General features: G+C 42.2%; 2 protein-coding genes and 1 long non-coding RNA gene across 8 annotated transcripts in view; 1 reads left to right on the top strand and 2 right to left on the bottom strand.

The window, feature by feature from the left end:
• Nucleotides 1-3,809: 3,809 nt before the first annotated feature.
• Nucleotides 3,810-10,824, bottom strand: RPS17 (ribosomal protein S17). The gene is made up of 5 exons (XM_001371619.5): nucleotides 10,690-10,824; nucleotides 10,257-10,408; nucleotides 5,452-5,557; nucleotides 4,353-4,418; nucleotides 3,810-3,934 (listed from the first exon to the last, which is right to left on the bottom strand). Exons 1-5 carry the CDS (start codon nucleotides 10,690-10,692, stop codon nucleotides 3,854-3,856), a joined length of 408 nt encoding a protein of 135 aa, XP_001371656.2. The 5' UTR covers nucleotides 10,693-10,824; the 3' UTR covers nucleotides 3,810-3,853.
• A 99-nt stretch (nucleotides 10,825-10,923) lies between these two features.
• Nucleotides 10,924-16,021, top strand: LOC103094041 (uncharacterized). The gene is made up of 4 exons (XR_460203.3): nucleotides 10,924-11,012; nucleotides 11,735-11,830; nucleotides 13,363-13,482; nucleotides 15,820-16,021. It is a non-coding gene; the product is annotated as an uncharacterized LOC103094041 (long non-coding RNA).
• A 320-nt stretch (nucleotides 16,022-16,341) lies between these two features.
• The window catches only part of CPEB1 (cytoplasmic polyadenylation element binding protein 1), an 81,156-nt gene continuing 77,724 nt past the window's right edge, over nucleotides 16,342-19,773 (bottom strand). For all 6 annotated transcript variants that reach the window (XM_007478562.3, XM_007478561.3, XM_007478563.3 and 3 more), the window contains 2 exons: nucleotides 19,557-19,637; nucleotides 16,342-17,815 (listed from right to left, as the gene is read on the bottom strand). In XM_007478562.3, the coding sequence (XP_007478624.1) occupies nucleotides 17,705-17,815; nucleotides 19,557-19,637 (192 nt within the window). In that variant the 3' untranslated portion in view covers nucleotides 16,342-17,704. The remainder of the gene's footprint in view (nucleotides 17,816-19,556; nucleotides 19,638-19,773) is intronic.

Here is a 19,773-nt window from a genome sequence, read left to right as displayed (position 1 = left end):
AAACACTATCCACATTGAGGAAAAACTGTGGGAGTAAAAACACTAAAGAAAAACTACTGCTTAATGACATGGGTCGAAGGGGATATGATTGGAGAAATAGACTCTCAATGAACATCCTAGTGCAAATACCAACAACATGGAAATGGGTTCTGATCAAGAACAAATGTGATACCCAGTGGAACTGTGCATTGGCTAAGGGAGTGGTAGAGGAGGGAAGGGAGGAATAGAAAATGATTTTTGTAACCAAGGAATAATGTTTGAAATTGACCAAATAAAAAACATTTTTAATTTTTAAAAAAATGGAGTATAATTTATTATTGATGCATGAAATCATGGGCAAGAAAAAAAGAATCTAATAAATTATATTTGACTAACAATTTAATGAAGTGGCAATTATGCAAATTTTTGCTCATCCTAAATCCATTTAAATAACTCTTGAGAATGATCTGCTATTGGTACATGTTTCATTCACTGTACAGGCTCAGCAGACTCAGATGCAGATAGACCAAGAAGTTGCCATTGTGGATAGTACTCAGTTCTTTAGCCAACACTACCACTATACAGAGTAAACAGATCTTTGATTTTGAAATGTATACAGAACGGTCTGAACTTTCAGGGGAATTGGAAGATGAAAGAAAAGCTCAGAAGCATCGACTTTAGTATCATGGAATCCAAGAGGTCTTAAAGAGCATCTAAGTTAGAATTCATCCTCAATTCAGGAATCTTCTCTTCAGTCTCTTTGGTGGGTGGTCAGACATTCAGACCTAGCCTAAAAACTGTGTTTTGAGAAACTTACTTCATAAGACAACCCATTTCTTTTTTGGGCAATTCAATTCAAATTGGCAAAGTGGATAGAGTTCATGGCCTAGAGCCAGAAAAACTCATCTTCCTGAATTCAAATCTGGCTTCAGGCACTTACAAGTTGTGTGACTCCTGGGCAAGTTACTTAACCCTGTTTACCTCAGTTTCCACAACTGTAACATGAGCCAGAGCAGAAAACAGCAAGTACTTTTGCCAAGAATAGCCCAAATGGGGTCACAAAGATCCCATTCAGATACAATCAAAATAACCACTTTTTAAAAAATCAATTAGTGACAGTAACATGAAAGGAAATTCTTTGCCATACCTAATTTCCATGATTTGCAACTGAAACCTCTGTGTTGTCTCCCCTTTTTTAGTGGTTTTCTATCCATCTCAGCACGTATACTTACTACATGTAAGGGCCAATCAATGCTTTTTTTTTCATTTATTCAATCATTCAACTTATCAGCTATTCCTCAGATTTTTTGCCTTGAAACGTTTAACAAAGCACACCTTCAATATCTTCTCTTGGGCAATGGATAAAAATGTTGGACAGGGTCAAGGACTTATGGCATATCATTAGACATACCTTTAGGTTGATGATAACATAGCAATTATTATTTAGTCACTCAAGTTACAGATCTAATTATGTTAGATAATGAGATTGCTTTGGTGTAGTTGGACTAGATGAGATCCCTTCAAACTTCAAAAATTTTGTGTTCAAGCCATGGCAAGAGTTACAGGATCATAAAGCTGGGCTGCAACAGCCCTAAATTTACTTAATCCAAAGATAAGGAAACAGAAGTTTCTACCATTCCAAGTCTCTTATACTATCCTTGTGGTGAGGTGGAACAATCTGGGCTAAATATTGGACAAGTAGTAGATTCAGTTAGTTTAATGGCTAGGCCCAAGAACATCTCAGTATTGCTTTGTAAATCTCTCCAGGGGAGTGCAGTTATCTGTTTGGCATTATAAGGAAAACTTTTATCAGTAAAAGAAAAGCAAAAATGGCATGCTTATCATATTTGCAAAATGACAAAGCTTAACCCAACACACAGCAGATTTAAAAAAGAGCCTGACAGGCCAGAATCATGAGCTGAAATTAATCAGGATACTGAAAATAGAAATGGGCTTCACAATCCAAAGTGTTAACTTGAAACCCTTAGTAACTGTGTGACTCTTGGGCAAGTCACTTAACCCTGTTTGTCTCAGTTTACTCCAGAGTAAAATAAGTTGGAGAAAATGGCAAACCACTCCAGTGTCTTTGCCAAGAAAACCCCAAGTGGAGTTATGAAGTCAGAAACAACTGAAATGGCTAAACGATTAGAAAGCTCTGAAAAAACATCTAGACTTCAGACATGGTGTTCAATGACTTAACAATGGAATATGGCAGTCAAAAAGCTAATAAAATCTGGGGCAACTTGAGAGGCAGTTTTACTTTAGTGTGGGTATCATGCTTATCTGAATATCTCCCCAATCAAACCCCAGACAACAGGGACTTATATAATTTCTAGCACCCAGTACAAAATAAGTACTTAAATCTATGCTGGATTTCAATAAAACCACCTGAAGGGCTTTAAAACTCAGACTTCCAAATCAAATGGAAACTTAGAGTCTTCTCCCCTTTTCCCACCAGTTGCCCTTCTTTTACTCCTCTATCATGCCTTAATACATCTCATTATCATCTGCAAAGATTGAGCCAGCCATGACACTCAGATATCATTACTCCCCTCTATGTGGAATGAAAGCCCCGAGTTTCAAAACCCACTTTTAAAGAAAGAGCATCTATTTAGGACCACGTGCCAGGATCTTTGCTAGGCACTTACCCCAAACATCTGATTTGATCCTCAGAACAGCTCTGATAGGTGCTATTGTTTAGTTGTGTCCATTTAGGGTCCTCTTGGCATAGATACTGGAGTGGCTTCTCATTTCCTTCTTCAGTTCATTTACAGATGAGGAAACTGAGGCAAATACGATTAAGTGACTTGCCCACTAGTCACACAGCTAGTGACTGAAGCCAGATTTGAACTCAGGAAAACATCTTCCTGACTCCAAGTCTGGCACTTGATTTACTGTACCACCCAGCTGCCCTGCCTGAAAACATGTGATGGGTCTTACTTTATTCTTCACTGAACATGGCCCTCCTAAATGGAATGTACTCCCTTCACTTTAGCCTTTTTAAATTTCTTTTTTCAAAGCCTCAGCTCATTCCATCTTTTATCTACTTTCTTGATCTCTCCATTATTACATTTACTTATTTGTATACATGCTCTTCACTCCTTCCTCTAAAGACTAAATTCCTCAAGGGCAGGGACTGTGCAACAGCCAGAGGGGAGACAAGTAAATTACAGTCTAAAACCTGTCTTGGGAACATGAAGCATTCTCTAGAAAAGCTGGGAAAGAATCCCAGATCCAATATTCTGCACCAACTTCCATGGAAATACCTCCCAGTGAAATTCTGCTAGATTTGGCTTAAATTTAATTTCCCTTTAAAGAAATTAAATGGTGAAAACTCCCAGCCCCACAATTAAATAGCCTGAATACCCTAGATGAAATTAACATTTAGCAGCTCTAGGAAGGGTCTTTTGCACAGAAGTGAGGAGAGGCTGGCTGTAAGGAAAAAGGTATTGGGAATGTGAGACTAGAGCAAGGTATCCAATTCACTTCACTGCTCTTGGGTGTCATATAAAGCCCTCCTAACACTGCTCAGAAACGAACCAGATTAAAATGTTAATTGGAAATGTTTATTCAAATGAAGACAATAAAATTATATCACTGTAGCTGGCAAGGGGACTAGAAGGATCCCTTATACACTATTGAATCTGGGACCATATCTTATATATGCATCAGCCTAGAGTTACATGTCAGCAAAAGACTCCAAGCTGGGTCACAACTGCACAGCTTAAAACATTAGTATCAGTGATCACAAATCCTATACTAAAACCTGTTCCGAAAACCCCAAGTGTCTCCACATATAGTACATGACTAACATTGAACAAGACAACACCTTTGGGGGTTCCCAAGTTTATTGAAAAGAAGGCAAAAGTAAATATTAAACAGCTCCTCTTGGTGTTTTGAAATTCATCCCAACTGTGGGCTGGGTAACTTGCAGGTTGGACAAACTGCCAAAGTCCTAGAATGATGAGAAAAGATTTCTAATGAGATGCAATCTTGATTCCTTAAGAGACCCACAGAAATCTGAGGGAACTTGGGACCAACCAGTGACCTCTCAATCCCATACCCAGCCAGTCACATTTTCCCCTGGCCTCAATGTCAGTTACATGCATGGCACAAACCTACTACAACTCTACTGAGCTAAGTTAGTGGGACCCTGGGGCAATGTGGTGAGGGTAGAATTGTGACAGGACTTCATGGAATAGTCTGTCACACCTGTTACCAGGGTTAACAGAATTTAAGGCAAGCATGGATGGGTCATGTTCTGAAAACCTTGGCTCCCTCACCCAACGACCCCTGCAGAAATCCCATAAAAGTTTCAACCTTAAACTTTACTCTCTGCTAGTAGCAAACCTGAAGTTCAAGGTCACACTCACCAGAAGTTTCAACATTTCTTTGGTATCAGGGTCCACTTCAATGATCTCCTGATCCAAAGCAGAGACCTGGAAGAGAGATGAATGAGCTCACTACCAGTAACAGTTACAACCTGATTTTCTAAGCCATTTCCTATACATACTTCCCCCCTACAAACATTCTTTCAACTCATGGACCACCAACTAAGTATCTACTGTACATGCTGGGCAGTTAACTATGGAATGTTAAAAAAAAAAAAACCCTTCATTTCTATCTTAAAAAAGTAGCAAGGATTAGGCAACTGGGTTATTAAAGTGACTTGCCCAAGGTCATACAACTATGAAGTATCTAAGGCCGTGTTTGATCTGGCCAAAAGGCCCGAGTTCAATTCCTACTTCAGCCACATACTGATTTGTAGAAATGTTGCCAAGTCACTGAGCACATGTGCCCCAGGCAGCCATTTATCTGCATTAGGATATTTCCACCATTTCTGGAGGGCAATTTGGAACTATGCCCAAAGGGTGCTAAAAGACTGTCTGCCCTTTGATCCAGCCATAGCACTGCTGGGTTTGTACCCCAAAGAGATAATAAGGAAGACTACATGTACAAAGAACATTCATATATGCACTTTGTGATGGCCAAAAATTGGAAAATGAGGGTATGCCCTTCAATTGGGGAATGGCTGAACAAATTGTGGTATATGTTGGTGATGGAATACTATTGTGCTCAAAGGAATAATAAAGTGGAGGAATTCCATGGAGAATGGAACAACCTCCAGGAATTGATGCAGAGTGAAAGGAGCAGAACCAGGAGAACATTGTACACAGAGACCAATACACTGTGGTACAATAGAATGTAATGAACTTCTCCATTAGTGGCAATGCAGTGATCCTGAACAACTTTGGAGGGTTCTGAGAAAAAACAATCCACATTCAGAGGAAAAATTGTGGGAGTAAAAACACAGAAGAAAAACAACTGCTTGATTACATGGGTGGAGGGGGATAGGATTGGGGATGTAGACTCTAAATTAATATCCTAGAGCAAACATCAACAACATGGAAATAGGTTCTGATCAAGGACACAAGTAATACCCAATGAACTAGGAGTGACCAGGAAGCTTACCTCAGGGACATAGTTATCCCTTCTTTCTCTTTCTTCTTCCTGCAATTTGATGGAGATACCTCTCACAGGGCCTCGTTGGATCCGCTTCATCAGATGAGTAACATATCTATAAACCAGAGCACCAAAGTATGTAAGAAAGTCAGTTATCTACTGTTAAGTTCTAACACTACCTATTAGTTGTGGGACAGTCAAATGAAAATGAGCAAAGCTAGAGGCATATTAAATTAATAGGCAGGAGAATTAAGAAGTAGTAGTACTTTAGGGATATTAGCTCCAAACCAGTTATATCGAATTTGTTGGCAAGGAGCAGAAAAAGAATGCATGAAGAATCTTTCTTCACTTTGTTGATGACGTAAGGAGTGAAGGGCCAAACTAACTCAAATGGGTCTAATACTCAATAGGGAGTTTAATGAGCAGAATATCCATTACATTTGGTTCAGTGTTTAGTACCATCATTATTAACTTTCAAATCTGGACTGTAGGTCAACCTCATTTCTTTTTTCTCCCTTAAAGACAAAAACAAAACAAAAAACCTTACTTTCTGTCTTGGTATCAATTCTAAGACTGAAGAGGGGCAAAGGCTAGGCAACTGGGGTTAAATGACTTTGCCCAGGTTCTAAAAGTGTCTGAAGCCATGTTTGAATCCAGGTCCTTCCAAATCCAGGCCTGGTACTCTATCCACTGTGCTACAGTGGCCCCTCAACTTCATTTCAGGTATAAAATCTTCTAAACACTTAGTGAGCCTGGAAATTAACAAGAGAACACTGCTCTGTTCAGTGCACTCCTTTCAAGTTCCTTAAAAGAAATAATTCATTTTTTTTCTGTTTGCATCTCAACAACTAGCACTGATTCATCGTCAGTAAGCAACTTCAAGAAAATGCAAAGGGCTCCTTAATGCAATTGGGAAACTGTCCAAATGATATCAAGGATCGGTTAGAGTTCGAGGACACAGTGCTCTTTAAAGCAAAAACATCTTCATGCCAACTACGTTTTTTTAAAAAGCCAGTAGCCATCACAAAATAGGTAAATTTTTAAACCTCTGGCAAGAAGCTATAGATTAAATATAAGAAGGATTAAATATAAGAAAGATTATGCTAGCACAAATTAATTTAATTTTGCCAAATTCAAATGTTGAAAAACCTGGCCCTGAATTTGTACACAAAGTTGATTAAATTATTTCAGTTTATACTGGTGAAATACAGACGATCAAGGATATTCTCAGGCCTATATTCTAGTCATGCCTCATATATGATCAGCCACATACTTAAGTTTTGTCTTAATTTTTAAATCTGTAAAATGGGGATCATTTTCTTGCTACTTCCAAAAGTTGCTATAAGAATCAAATAAAAAGAATTACACAGGGAACTGTTAAGTTCTCTTATATTACATAAATATTCACTGAATACAAATCTATAAAAAGAAAATGATCTCCATGTCTCTCACTAACAACCTTTCCCTGGAGACTATTTCTCTTACCTGGCTGACCACTGTGTCTCCTTAAATGGATCTTCAACCCAATAACCATGGGGATGCTTCAAGGCTCTGCCCTCTATACTATTTCATTTGGTGATCTCAAAAGCCCTCATATCTATGTAGATGACTCTCAGATGTACTTCTCCAGCCCTAACCTCTCAACCAAACAGCAGACTTGGTCTCTCTAATGGCTTTTTAGACCTCAAATTGGATAGCCTGTATACATGTCTTCCCTCTTCCCTTTTGCTTTTAAAGCCCTCACCATCCTGGTGCAGACTCTGGTCTCTTTATGCCTGGGCTACTACAAAAGTCTACTGTTTGGCCTCCTTGCCAAGTCTCTCCCCACTACAGACCAGTTCAGGTGTCAAATTGATGTAACACTGTTGTAATCTTAGCTCCCTATTACCTCTTACCTATTATAGGATCAACTATCACATCTTTTTAAAGTCCTTCACAACTTCTCCCCTTCTGACCTTTCCAGACTTCTTATACCTACTTTCACATACTCTGTGACTCAGTGAACCTTGGCTTCCAGGCTGTTAAGACTATTCTTTGTACATGACCCTTGTCTCTCAACTCCTTGCTCTTGGGCAACCTCACATCCTATTAGCTGTTTAATCGTTTTTCTCCTATATATCATATCTACTTTTTTTTCTTGCACTGCCCCCCTCCCTCCCTGCCTCATTTACTGCTATTAGCCTGCCATTATCTCCCTGTTTCAAGGCTCTCCTCACTCCAATTCATGCTCTTATGCAGCTATTACACTTATCAAAGTGAAGGTCTGATCTAATTAATGCCCTATTTAATCAATTCTAGTGGCTCCTTAGGAACTACAAAATCCCATTTCCTACCATTCTAAGATGCTTATATTTTATTGCCTGCAGTTCATTCTCCAACCCCCTTTACTACAGTGGCATTGGCCTTCTCTGAAGTTCTTCAAACACGAAAATTCCACATGTTTTGGCTGGCTGTCCAAATGACTGGAACTCTCTTCCTTCTCTCCAAGTCTCAGCTGAAGTTCTACTTTCTGCAAAGCCCTTCCCTTAATGCTCCCCAACAACCCCATTTTATCCTGAACATATCTTGTTTGTACAATTTGAACAGTTTTCTCTTCATTAGACTGAGCACTTGGAAGCAGACTGTTTCTGACTACACTTGTACTCCCAGTGCTTAGCACTAATGATTAATGTATTATCTAAGTTCCTTCTAGCAAAAACACATTGGAAATCAAGTCAGACAACCCATAGTTTAGATAAAGCCCTTTCCTGGATCACTAGGATATCTAGTTTCTACTTAGCAACAGAATATGCCATCAATGTTCAAAAGTATTACCCTCTAGGAAAACCAATTTATAACACTGTAGCCCACTGCTTCAGACTATTTCATGCCACATGTAATCTTCCTAACTGACAGGTTCCTCCCTCAAATACCATCAGCAGTTACTAAGTAGTTGCCCCAAACCTTCTACAGTCCCTAGTCCTAGTCAGGTGACCATGGAAAAATGTCTAGAGTCCTCAGGCCCCAATGTTCCTCCCCTAGTAAAGGTAGGAACTGAATGTGCTCCAGCCACTTGGAGACCCATGAATGCAATAAGGAAGCATCTTTCTCCATGCCAAGAATGCAAAGAAAGGCAAAACCAGTGCCAGCTCTCAGAAGTTCAGTCAAGGGAGACAACACACAAGCACTAGGATCATAGAAGATACAAGCAAGGGTCATCTCATATAATGAAAGCTGGGAAAGTGTTCAGACAGAAGGCAGGACTCTGGCTTGAGATTTGAAAAAATTCAGCTTCAGACATGGAAAACAGCCAGTGAAAATGCTTGGAATCAAGCAATGCTAGGTTCAAAAAACCACCAGGAGGTTCATGTCAATGGATCAATGTATAAGAATAAGAAGCCCCCAAGAATAGGAAGAAGCTAGGTCAAGAAGGGTTTTGAAAGCCCAATCTGGGATTTGTTAGTTGATCTCAGAAGTTCCAGGGAGCCACAGAGTTTACTTAAGGGGAAGATGGGATTGCAGATCACATGATTACATCTTTCACTCTCATAATACCAACTACATTAACAGACCTTACTTTGCTTCCAGGAACCTACATTCCAAGCAACACTGTTCCCCAACACCTGGAATGCCATCCTGCCAAGACAGCTTAATAAAATATTTCCTCATAGAAGGTTCCATTCTTTTGGAATGTTTCCTTGTTTCTTAAGGTAACCCCTTAATCTCTTCATGCTATTGTTTGACCTCCCCAGTGAACTCCCCTGTTAAATCAGTTAGGAAATCCCATTTACCCCCTCCTCCAGAGATTGGTGTTACCACCACTCACTTCATGAATTGTTTATTCAGAATGGTTGAGACCAAGTGGCCCATAAAAGCCAGCAATGTTTCTATAAATGTGTAGCGAAAAAGTATCATGCTACCAAATAAACGTTTGTGATTCCCTATTATCTATAGTATCAAACTTGGATGACATTTAAAGGAGCCCCTGCCTAACTTCTCAGTCTTGTGACTCCAAGCCCATTGTCTTCTTTGCATCGGATTGCTGCCCTCACATCTTCAAACAAAACTGCCCCCTCCAACTCTATACATTTTTATTTTTTATATTTTATATCCCCACCCCTAGACTAGAACCATCTCTTTCCTCACTGGATTCCAGTCTTCCTGAAAGCCTCAACTCAAACCCAACCGTCTGTGAGCAGATTCCCAGTCCTTTCCCTCAACTATGACCTTCCATTCACACCAAATACAATCGGAGATGTAATTATTTGCCCCATTTACTTATCACCTAGAAATGGTTGTGCCCTGAACTGACTTTGCACTCTCTGGAACGCATAAGAAGTCACTTCCCTTTCTGAGTTTGTTTCCTGTCCTGTAAACTAAAGGAGATGGCCTAGGTGACCAAAGTTTCTTCTAACTCTATAAGTTCAGGTTCCTTGCATTGATAGATTTGTTCTTTTTTTAAACCCTTGCCTTTTCTCTTAGAATCAATACTGCGTATTGGTTCCAAGGCAGAAGAGTGGTAAGGGCTCGAAAATGGGAGTTAAGTGACTTGCCCAGGGTTGAACACCTAGGAAGTGTCTAAGGCCATATACCTATCTATTCCTACGTGAGAAGCCTTGTGTTAGGCTCCGGCAAGCTTCTGGATTCGCTGCGCCTGCGCACTCTGGGTTCAACACTGTACTCGGCAAGGGGACACCCCGAGAAGCTTCACATCATCCCGGGATAATGGGTGCCCCTCGAACACCGGAAAAGGAAGAAAAGCCTCTCGGCTCGGCTGCAGGAGGCTTCTCTGCCCTGCCCTCCCCTTCCCTCCCCCTTCCCTTCCCTCCACTCACCCCGCGATCTTGTTGCGGAGTTTCTTGCTGGGAATGATGGCGATCTCCTCGCACACACGCTTGTTGGTGTGGAAGTCATTGCCCAGGCGGGTGTAGTACTTCTCGATAATGACCCGCGCCGCCTTCTTCACGGTCTTGGTTCGCACGCGACCCTGAGGGTGGAAGAGAGTGAGAGGCCAGCCCAGGTGGATCTGTGGGGGGGACAGGCCGCCATCCCTACCCCCATGCCCGGGGCCCCCGCCCGTCGGGCCCCGGCCCCGGCCCCGGCCCCGGCTCTCTCGAGCCCCAGCGGCAAGCCCCGCAACCAGGCCCTGCTCCGTCACGCAGTTCCCAAGCAGCTGTAGCTCCTAGGTTGGGAGTCGGTCGGATGGGGCCCAGGGGAGCCGCGGATGGCGACGGATCGCGAACAGCCCCAGCTCCGCATAGTACCTACCATGTTGGCTCCGGCGGGGTGAAGGGAGCAGAGGCTGCCGGGAAAAGACCTATAAAGAGGCGGCTGGAGCGTTACTTCCGGCTGACCCAGAGGCGTGGGGCGAGGCGGGGAGCGCCACAGCGGTCCCCGGCGGGCGGGAGGGTAAGTGCAGCGTCCTGCCCAGAGACGTCTCCCATTCTCCAGCCTCGGTGCGTAGGAGGGGGCGGAGTTTGGTGATAGTGGAGGCGGGGTTGGGCGGGGGCCCGGCGCCGAGAGGGGGTGTGGTGGTACGGGCGGTGCGCAGGTCCGTCAGTTCCCGACACCTAGCACGCAGCAGGTGCTTAGTAAGTAAATGCTTCTTGGCTTGTCTGGGGCGGGCTGGCGCCAGGGTGCCGTTGTTTGTGTTTATTGGGCCGAGAGCAACAAGCGGCCTCTCTCTCTCTCTGGGAGACCCCTACCCTAGGGGTGGGACACCACAGTGGCCACAGACTGAATGGGTGACCGAGAGGTGGTCACGGACCCCCGCCTCCATCCCCAAGTGTGTTAAACAAGCCCTTTCTAACATGGGGGGGGGGGGGGCTGGGGAGTGCGCCACAACCGAAGGTCCGTCATGAGGGGGCGGGGCCTGAATTTGTGTTTTCCCTCTGCCTCGGTTTCCTTTTTTCTAGCCCGGGGATTGAGGAGAGAGTGGCAAACATTCAGCGCCAGCCTCTTTGTGGCCCAAGTCCCAGAACCCCTAGTTTGACGGACTTATCCCTTTATCCCGGGAACCGTGGGAGAACCCCTGGACCCTTAGAGTTGGGCCGAACTGACGATCTCGCCCCTCCTTCAACGTCAGCCCCTATTTAACCATCCCATGGAGGAAGATGGACAAAGACTGCGGAAGGTTTAAAAGCCTCCGAAGTCTCTGGTGACACAACTTTGTTATGCGCTAAAGTGGTCCTCTAGCTTTCTCTAGGCTACTTAGTGGTCATCCCACATTTCCCAGCTCAATTCACCCTCCTGGGCTTAGGACCCCTTGAAGTTAGAGAAGTGAAATTCCCTGAGCCTGGACTCCATTTTTCAGTTCCCAGGGTATAACATTCCTACTAGACCGCCAGATCTGAATTTTGCCAGAAATTCATCCACCATGCTTCCCTAGAATTATCTGGAGGGCATCGAGGTAAGAGTCCGTGAAATGAGAAAATCTGGGCAATCAATGGTCCAAGAGCAGTAGGAAATAAGTGTGTCCAGGAGAGCCTAAGGAGACATCCACAAAGGATGACACCTAGGAATTGCTGGGGATAAGGGATGGGAGAGATGGATGGTGGACGGGCTCTCTTCACAGGATGATACAGATTCTCACAAACATCTAGGACTATTTCAGAGTTGTTTAGTCCAGCTTCTCTTCCCTCCCCTCCCACCCCCCAACCCCCCATCTCTTCTGTCTTCTAGTGGATCCACATTTCTCAAATCCCTGGATAAAACAATGTCCCCTCAGGTTTGGGATGTGCTTGGAAAGGAGTATGGAACAAATCCTCATCTATTCCTAGGGCCAATAACAAGCTCTGATGGATTCTTTAACCCAATCTCCTTTCTCCAGCGAACTGCTCCTAGAAAAAGCTGTCTATAATCATTACCTGACCTTCCTTTGCTTGGCTTGATTTCCAATTCTTTGCATTCTGGCCTCTCACCCCAGGATTTGAGACTGCTTCCTAAAGTCCCTAAGGATCTGTTTTCAGAGTGGATGGACTTTGCTCAGTTTTCAACATTCCACTTGATACCACTGAACACCTGTGAGTTTTTCCTTTGTCTAATCACTCTTTCTGGATCATCTCTGCTTCCTGAGTTTGAGTGAAAACCCAGTCTCTCCTCTGATCCTGTCCCTCTTCTGCCTCTATACTCTATGGATGAAATCTTCTCAAGGCCAGTAACTCATGAAGTTGTTTGTCCAGCTTGTCTCCCGAGTTCCTGGTCATCAACTGCCTGATAAAACATTTCAAACATGTCTAAAAGCAATCTTCCCTAGAAGATTCCCTCCTTGCAGTTTCCACTGAGGAAACCCATCCTCCTAGGCTACAGGGTTCCCAACCTTCATGTCATACTTACCCTCCTCCTCCTCCCTCATCCACTCAATTGCCTAATCCTGTCCTGTATCTGCACTCTTTAATCACCCTAATTCAGACATCATAAACCCCAGGCCTAGATGACTGCTTAGGCTTCCTACTGTGTTTCCTTCCGAGTCTCTCCCTTTTCTCATCTCTCCACACACTTGCCAGAGTGAATGTCCTGAAGTACAGGCCTAACCGTGTCACTTCCCTACAAACTCTGATAGGTTCCCTATTACTTCTAGAATGAAACTCCTATTTGTCATTTATAGCTTTTTATACAACCTGATCCTTGCCTATTTTTCCAAACTTTTCATCATACTCCCTTCTATGCGATTTGTTCAGTCAGGTTGGGTTCTTCCTGTTCTTCATATGCACATTTCTTCATGCCTTTAATATACTTGGAACTGGAGTCCTGCAACATTCTCAGCTCAAGGGTCACCTTCCACATGAAGCCTATTCCCCCCTCCACCTATTGGTACTCCTCTCCCCTTAATTATCTGAAATTTATGTACACTATGGTAAGGACATTTGTTTCCCCTATTAGAATGTGAGTTCTAGAAGGACAGGGGCTATTTTCCTTTGATCTCTACACCTCTTAATGCAGAATGCCCACCATTGGCTTGGAGATGTCAAATGACTAAACTAAGATCACAATGAACATGCATCAGTTCAAAGATGGAGTGAGCACCTATCATATATATAAATGGTTCTAGGCGTGAGATAGGTAAGATTTCATCTTTACCCTCAAAACTTATACATCAGTAGAGCTATGTCATACATAGATTTCTATAGTATTAACAAAAATGGGTGAGGGATGCTACATAATCTTAGTGTCTCCCAAAAGAAGTGGCATTTCAGTTGGTCTTTAAAAGATGGGGAGACATTCAAAAGATGGTTGTGAAGGAATAAGAGGAAAAAGGGGCACTCCATGCAGAGAGAACAGGCAAAATAATGCCTAATATAATTTCCCTTCTTCCCCCTCCATTTATAAATTCTATTCCTCAAATATCAGTATTTTTTTTATTTTTTTAAGCACACAATTAATGCAATGTCTTTTTCTTCTTACAATTTTTACTTTGCATGAGGTTAGTGACAACATTTTGTAAGATATTCAAGCCTCCCCCCCAAACACACATTTAGTACATGAATCTGTAATGTAGCAATAAAGGCTTGAAATGGATCCACTAGAACTTGAAAAGTCTTAAAGGAATGATACAAGATCATCAGCCATATAAGATTTCTTTGCCTTTGGCTGCTATTAGTTTCACTGACCAAAATTACCCTTGATATTAATGGTAATCAGATTGACCCAATGATTTATCCCAGGCTCACTTCTGCAGCACAGTCCTAACCTCTCTTGTGGGTATCACCAAAGGGTCTTTTGAACTAAAGGATCCTCCAAGCCCCACCCATTTTTCCTTCAGCCTTTAGACTAAAATAAACCATTTAATGTTGGTGTTAGGAGAACCAAGTATCTGAGCTAAAATTCTGACATATTTTAATGCAAAACTGAGCCTGGAAACATCAAGGGAAGGGAGGGATCTGTACCCTAAGAAAGGCATCTCACCTTTCTACCCCAAAATCCAGAGTTGGAAAACTTAGGCAACAAAAGCCCTGCAGTTCCCCCCATTTCATGAAGGTGTGTTATGTGTTCCCAATAGGAGATGTTGAGTAAGCCACCTCAAATATTGGTTTGGAGGTTAAGAAAAATTTTAGCCCAAGATCTGGTAGTTACCTCTAGCAAACCCCAGGAATAAGAGGGGTGAGAGTAGTAAATAAGGAGACCATGTCTCTTTTCTTTGCTAGGGTACAGGTTTACTTCTAAAAAAAAAGAAAAAGAAAAAAAAGAAAGATCTTGCCATACTTGGCAAGATTGAGTGAAAAAAGAAATAAGCCAGTCCTCTTTCCAAATCTTACCTATAGAACTGCTCAAGGTCCTGCCTCAACTTGACCATTTTTCTCTCAGCCTGTGTTACACTTCATGGTAAGGTGAGGCAACCAGTTGATTGGAAAGTAGAAGAGATGGATACCAGGAAGGAGAAAGGACTTGCAAATGTGAGAAGAGGTGGATGGCAGAGCTTTGAGATTAGGTGTGGATTAAAAGGTGACCAACAAAATGGTAATCATCTCCAGGGTCAGGCAAGGATGCCAAAGGAACCCAAAGATAGGTGATTAGGACAATGACAACTTGGCCTAGCTGCTTCATTAGAACCTTCTTCCCAATTCTCTAGGTACCCAACTCCACCATTTGCCTCAATCATGACTCTAATGGAAGAGGAGTGGCAACCATTATAGCCAAACCTGTAACACTTATGTAGCTCTTGGGGTCACTTGTCTTTTAATAGGACCACCCCAATTCTAATAGGGACAAACTCATAACCTGGCTCCAGCACCATAATGGCATTTCAACATATCACTAGAGAAGGGACCAAGGTGACTAGGGAGGTTGACTTTTAGGGCCAGAACTTTCATAAAAATCTTAAAACTTTCTTTTAAACCTTAACCTTCTATCTTAGAATTAATACTAAGTTACTGGTTTCAAGGCAAAAGAGTGGTAAAAGTGGCTTGCTCAGGTCACATAGCTAGAAGTGTCTGAGACCACATTTGAACCCAGGACATCCCATCTATAAAACCAGGAGCTCTGAAAACCTCAAACTATTTTTAAAATTCATTTAAATTATTTTTCTCCCAACTGCATGTAAAATTTTAACATTCTTTTTACATTTTGAGCCAAATTCTCTCCCCTCCTCCTCCGAGAGCAGTCTGATATAGATTTTACATGCGCAATAATGTGAAACATTTTTCTATATTATTCATTTTGTGGAAGAAAATTCATCAAACCTACTTCTTATGGCTTTAGACCTTCATTAAGACAGTTGGACAACCAGATTCAGTGACCTTATTCCAAATTCCAAGATAATTTTCCATCTCTACTATAGGTTCTAAATAGATGCTCAGATAATAACTTCATTGTTTTTCCTAGCTGGAACAAAGTAGGTGAAGGGTTTGTAGGAATAAAGGGATTAATAAGCTTTAGACATTACAAATTTTTCTCCTATAGGTTCCTGGAATAAGGCTCCTTATGCTTGATATGTAATGGTAATTTTTGGAGTCCTGGAATAAAGAGACTAGGAGAGAAAAAAAATGGGAAAGTAAAAATGAAATGGACAGTCTGAAAATAAAAGGAAAAGACCAGGGAAGAAACAAGAAAGTTTATTTACTTCTACGTGGATTAAAGTTCTTGTTGGTGCCATACTACAAAAGCTATTTCTGCTGTCAAATTTTTCAGATGTTTCTTGTTACTTATGGTGAGAAGAGAAGGTTATCCTTCAGCACGGAGCCTAAAACATTTCAGCCTTCAGTACATGCAAAGCTCAAGGCTAGGAGCCAAAGCAGAGGCAGTTGCATGGGTGGAGTGTGGGATGTACACATGTCAATCTACCTTTTTGGACCAGGGCTCAGATCAAATTGCCAGGACCTGACTGGGAATCCTACTTGACTGTTTCTTACCACCTAGCCATCAACCCATCAAAGTGCTCCCATTTCCAATATTACCAATATTAATCAGAGAGACAAGCCCAGCACTGCTGCAACGTGTTTATTATGTGCCAAAAAAACTACACCACAGCTTACTCCACACATCTGCAGGAGAGTGCAGTCTTGCCTGCATACACTACAATGAGGTAGAGACTTCACACACAGATTCACAAAAACCCACACAGAGCAGCTGGGATACGCAATAACGCAACATCGGCTCAGCGGGAGGGGTAGGAGGAAAAAGGAGGGTTATGACACTGGTTCTTTGGCACACAGCTTCCCATAGAGGGGCAAGTTCTATTTTCTTCTTTAAAAAAAAAAAAAGTCAAGTTTTCAAATCCCAGCAGCATCAGTCAACTGCCTTGTTGCTTCATACATTTTTTAACAAAAATAAAGAAAAAAGAAAAAAAGGGAAAAGGTACTTGTCCCCTCTAAGTGAAAGGGCTCCTGTGAACCTTCATCTGCCCCCGCCAAAAAGCAGCCCTTTTTAGCTCAGTTACAAAAAAGAAAAAAATTAAGTCCTGTGACTTTGTGATTAAAAACCTCTATCAACCCCCCACTTAAGTGCAACTTAAGAAAGTGCAACAAACGGTTTAAAACTATGTACAGCAGCTCCACCATCATTTATCCGGTCCAGTTTTAAATTTGAAAAATCTGGTTTTTTTTCCTGGTTGCAAATGCCTCTCTCCATAACTGTGAGAAACCCTAAGCCGCAGTCCCCAGACACAAATTTGCAATAATGTTAAAAGCTGCCAGGAAAGAAAAAAATCTCTTGTTTCAAACTACTTAAAAACTGTTTTAAGGAGTGTAAAAAGGAACCGGTAAAAACCCTCGAGCGTAAAATATGAAATATGATTTTGGTTTAAATGAAGAGCAAAGTCTCCTTGTTGTTACAGTAAAAAACACCAGCTGAACACTCAGTTTATGCCGTTCAGGTGGGGGTTAAATAAATGGAAAGGCACTGTATGGCAACTGCAAACATGGAGCCACTGAGACCTGCGTCATTACCATCAGTATTGCGAGGAATGTAAAAAAGCGCTTTTAATAAATAAAAAACCTAGACGAAGGTATCTGCATAAACACCTTCTCAACACGTGGTCCTTTTTTTGCTTGTTATCAGCAAACTGAGGAACTAAAGTCTGGGAAAACTGCAGAGTCACTTGGGGGGGGTGCTTGGGGGGGGCCCTTCCCCTTATAACACCCCCTGAAAACAAAACCCGACAAAACTCACTGTGCATTAGTGCAGAAACAAAGACAGATCAGCAAGTGCAAAGGTGAATGTAAGATTTTCCCCATGTCCTTCAGAAGTGCACTCCCAGCCTGGGCCTGCAGCTAGGAACCACACTCCTGGCTCTCATCACTCAGGTTAAACCAGCTTCACCAGGAGTAGTTGGATACCCACCACCCCTCTAGCTGGACTCTCGACTCTTCTGGTTACGCATCAGTGGGCGATGGTGACGGAGGCCCTCTGTGCTGTGTCGCCAGTGCCAGCAGCTTCGGCAAAAGTACTTGAAGCAAACCTATGGGACAAAGATTGTGAAAAGAAAAGGGGTTATATATCAGCTCTAGCATGATCTCTCAGACAGAGGCAACACTTCTGATATAAAAACAACCTGGTTTCTTAAGAGGGAAAGGGAGAGAAAGTGGGAGTAAGTCATAGGCAGCATCATGCTTACAGATCAACCATACCAAGGCCTAGGCAATATAGCTAACATCTTGTTCCAAAAGATCTCTGGAGATCCATTTGCTCTGTGCAAAGAACCTCTTAGATTTTGTGCCCAAGACATCTTTTTTTTCAGTATTTCAATAATATCTACTTCAAATATAAATTGAAGGCACTGATGGATGAGTGGCTCTCTTTCAGATTTCAACTATCCTGTACAACACAAAGGCTTTTTACCCATTTAGCCCTCCTATCTCAGACACCATTATAATCTAGGTCTCTTCATCTCTTCATAACCCAATTTACCTTAAAGATAGTTATCCATGCCTGTCAACCAAGGGCCATTACAACCACACTTCCATAGGGGTAAGGCTTTGAACCCGAGAAACTATCATAAAACCAGGCACCAACAAACAGCAGGAATAGAGACTTTCTGGCATCCTCCCGACACAAAATTTAAGTGATGGTCATCACACCTATTAACCATTCTCAAAACTTTCTTTAGAAGCCAATCTTAGCAGCATTTGGATATTCTTTCCCCATTGAATACAGCTGGATCAGCACCTTGGGGCTAATAAAGCTGGGCAAAGAAGTGAGGGGTGAACAATAGGTTTCTTTCTGGGAAGTCTCCCAACAATCTAAGTTAGAAAACTAGGAAATTCAGGGAAACCAGAAAAAGAAAGAAACCAAAAGCTGCTTTAGTAACATTTCCATCTCAAGTCTTTTCTCCTCCCTAACCATTGGCCTCAAATCTCATTTTAACTTAAAACACCACTACTATACCTGACCGAAGACTTAGAAATTTGACATTTCTTCCTCCTGACTTCCAATCCTGGAGACATTAATTTCCTATTGAACATTCCAAAAATGAATTCTTTGTAGCTATCTCAAACTCACCATGTCCAAAACAAAGTTCATTGTCTTTCCCCTCTCCTTAACTTCCCCATTACTAGTGAGAAACTTTCAAGTCAACCTCATTCACAGCTTCAATGACACAATCCTGACTGTTCACTCTTCCTCTATCTATTCAATTGCCAAATCTCATGCTTTCTACTTTCACAGCATCTTCAAGAAATCAACTATAAGCCCTAGTTAGGCATTTAAAGCCCTTCCAAACTTCGACTTCACTGCTTTCCATGGTCCAACTAGAGTGGCCCACTTGTTCCTTGCACACACTACTCCCTCCTCTCCAGGCTTTACTGTGGCTCCTCTGTGCCTAAGAAACTCCTGGTTACCACACCCTCTTCTTCCTCTATTCCCCGGCTTCCTTCAAAACCACATTTTGAGAAGAGAAGGCCTTCCCCTCCCACCCTGGTACCTCCAGATTCTAGTGCCATCTCTTGGGAAGTTACTTCTACTCTATAAGTAGTTTGTATGTAACCTATTTACATATTGTCTCCTTTAGAACAGAGAGATAACGGGGAGGCACTGGAGTCAATTTATGTTCAATTGCATTCTTAATTTGTTAAATATTTCCCAATTACATTTTAACTTATTTCTTCCACTCTAGAAGTATTGTGGGCAACCTGAGTGCTTGACACCTGCTCTTGGGGGGTTTTAAGCCAGATCAGATACCAGGATGGGACAAAAAAGCTCACCTGATCTCGACAGAAGAATGGACCTGGCTGAGCACTACAGATGTGACACAGAGAGTCTTCTAGGTAGGGGTCAATCTGAACCTGTAAAAAAGCAAATTACAGGTGAGCTGAGACCTGCACCTGTTGTCAATAGGAGAAGGGAGGGCAGATTTCTGTTCTGCAATGAAGAGATGAAGAGGACATGTGGCCTTCACAGAGAGTTTGACAGGATTCCTTG

This window comes from Monodelphis domestica, chromosome 1, assembly GCF_027887165.1.
Source record: "Monodelphis domestica isolate mMonDom1 chromosome 1, mMonDom1.pri, whole genome shotgun sequence".
Taxonomy (NCBI): domain Eukaryota; kingdom Metazoa; phylum Chordata; class Mammalia; order Didelphimorphia; family Didelphidae; genus Monodelphis; species Monodelphis domestica.
The sequence above is the reverse complement of the archived record's forward strand: the minus strand, read 5'-3'. Positions and strand labels throughout refer to the sequence as shown.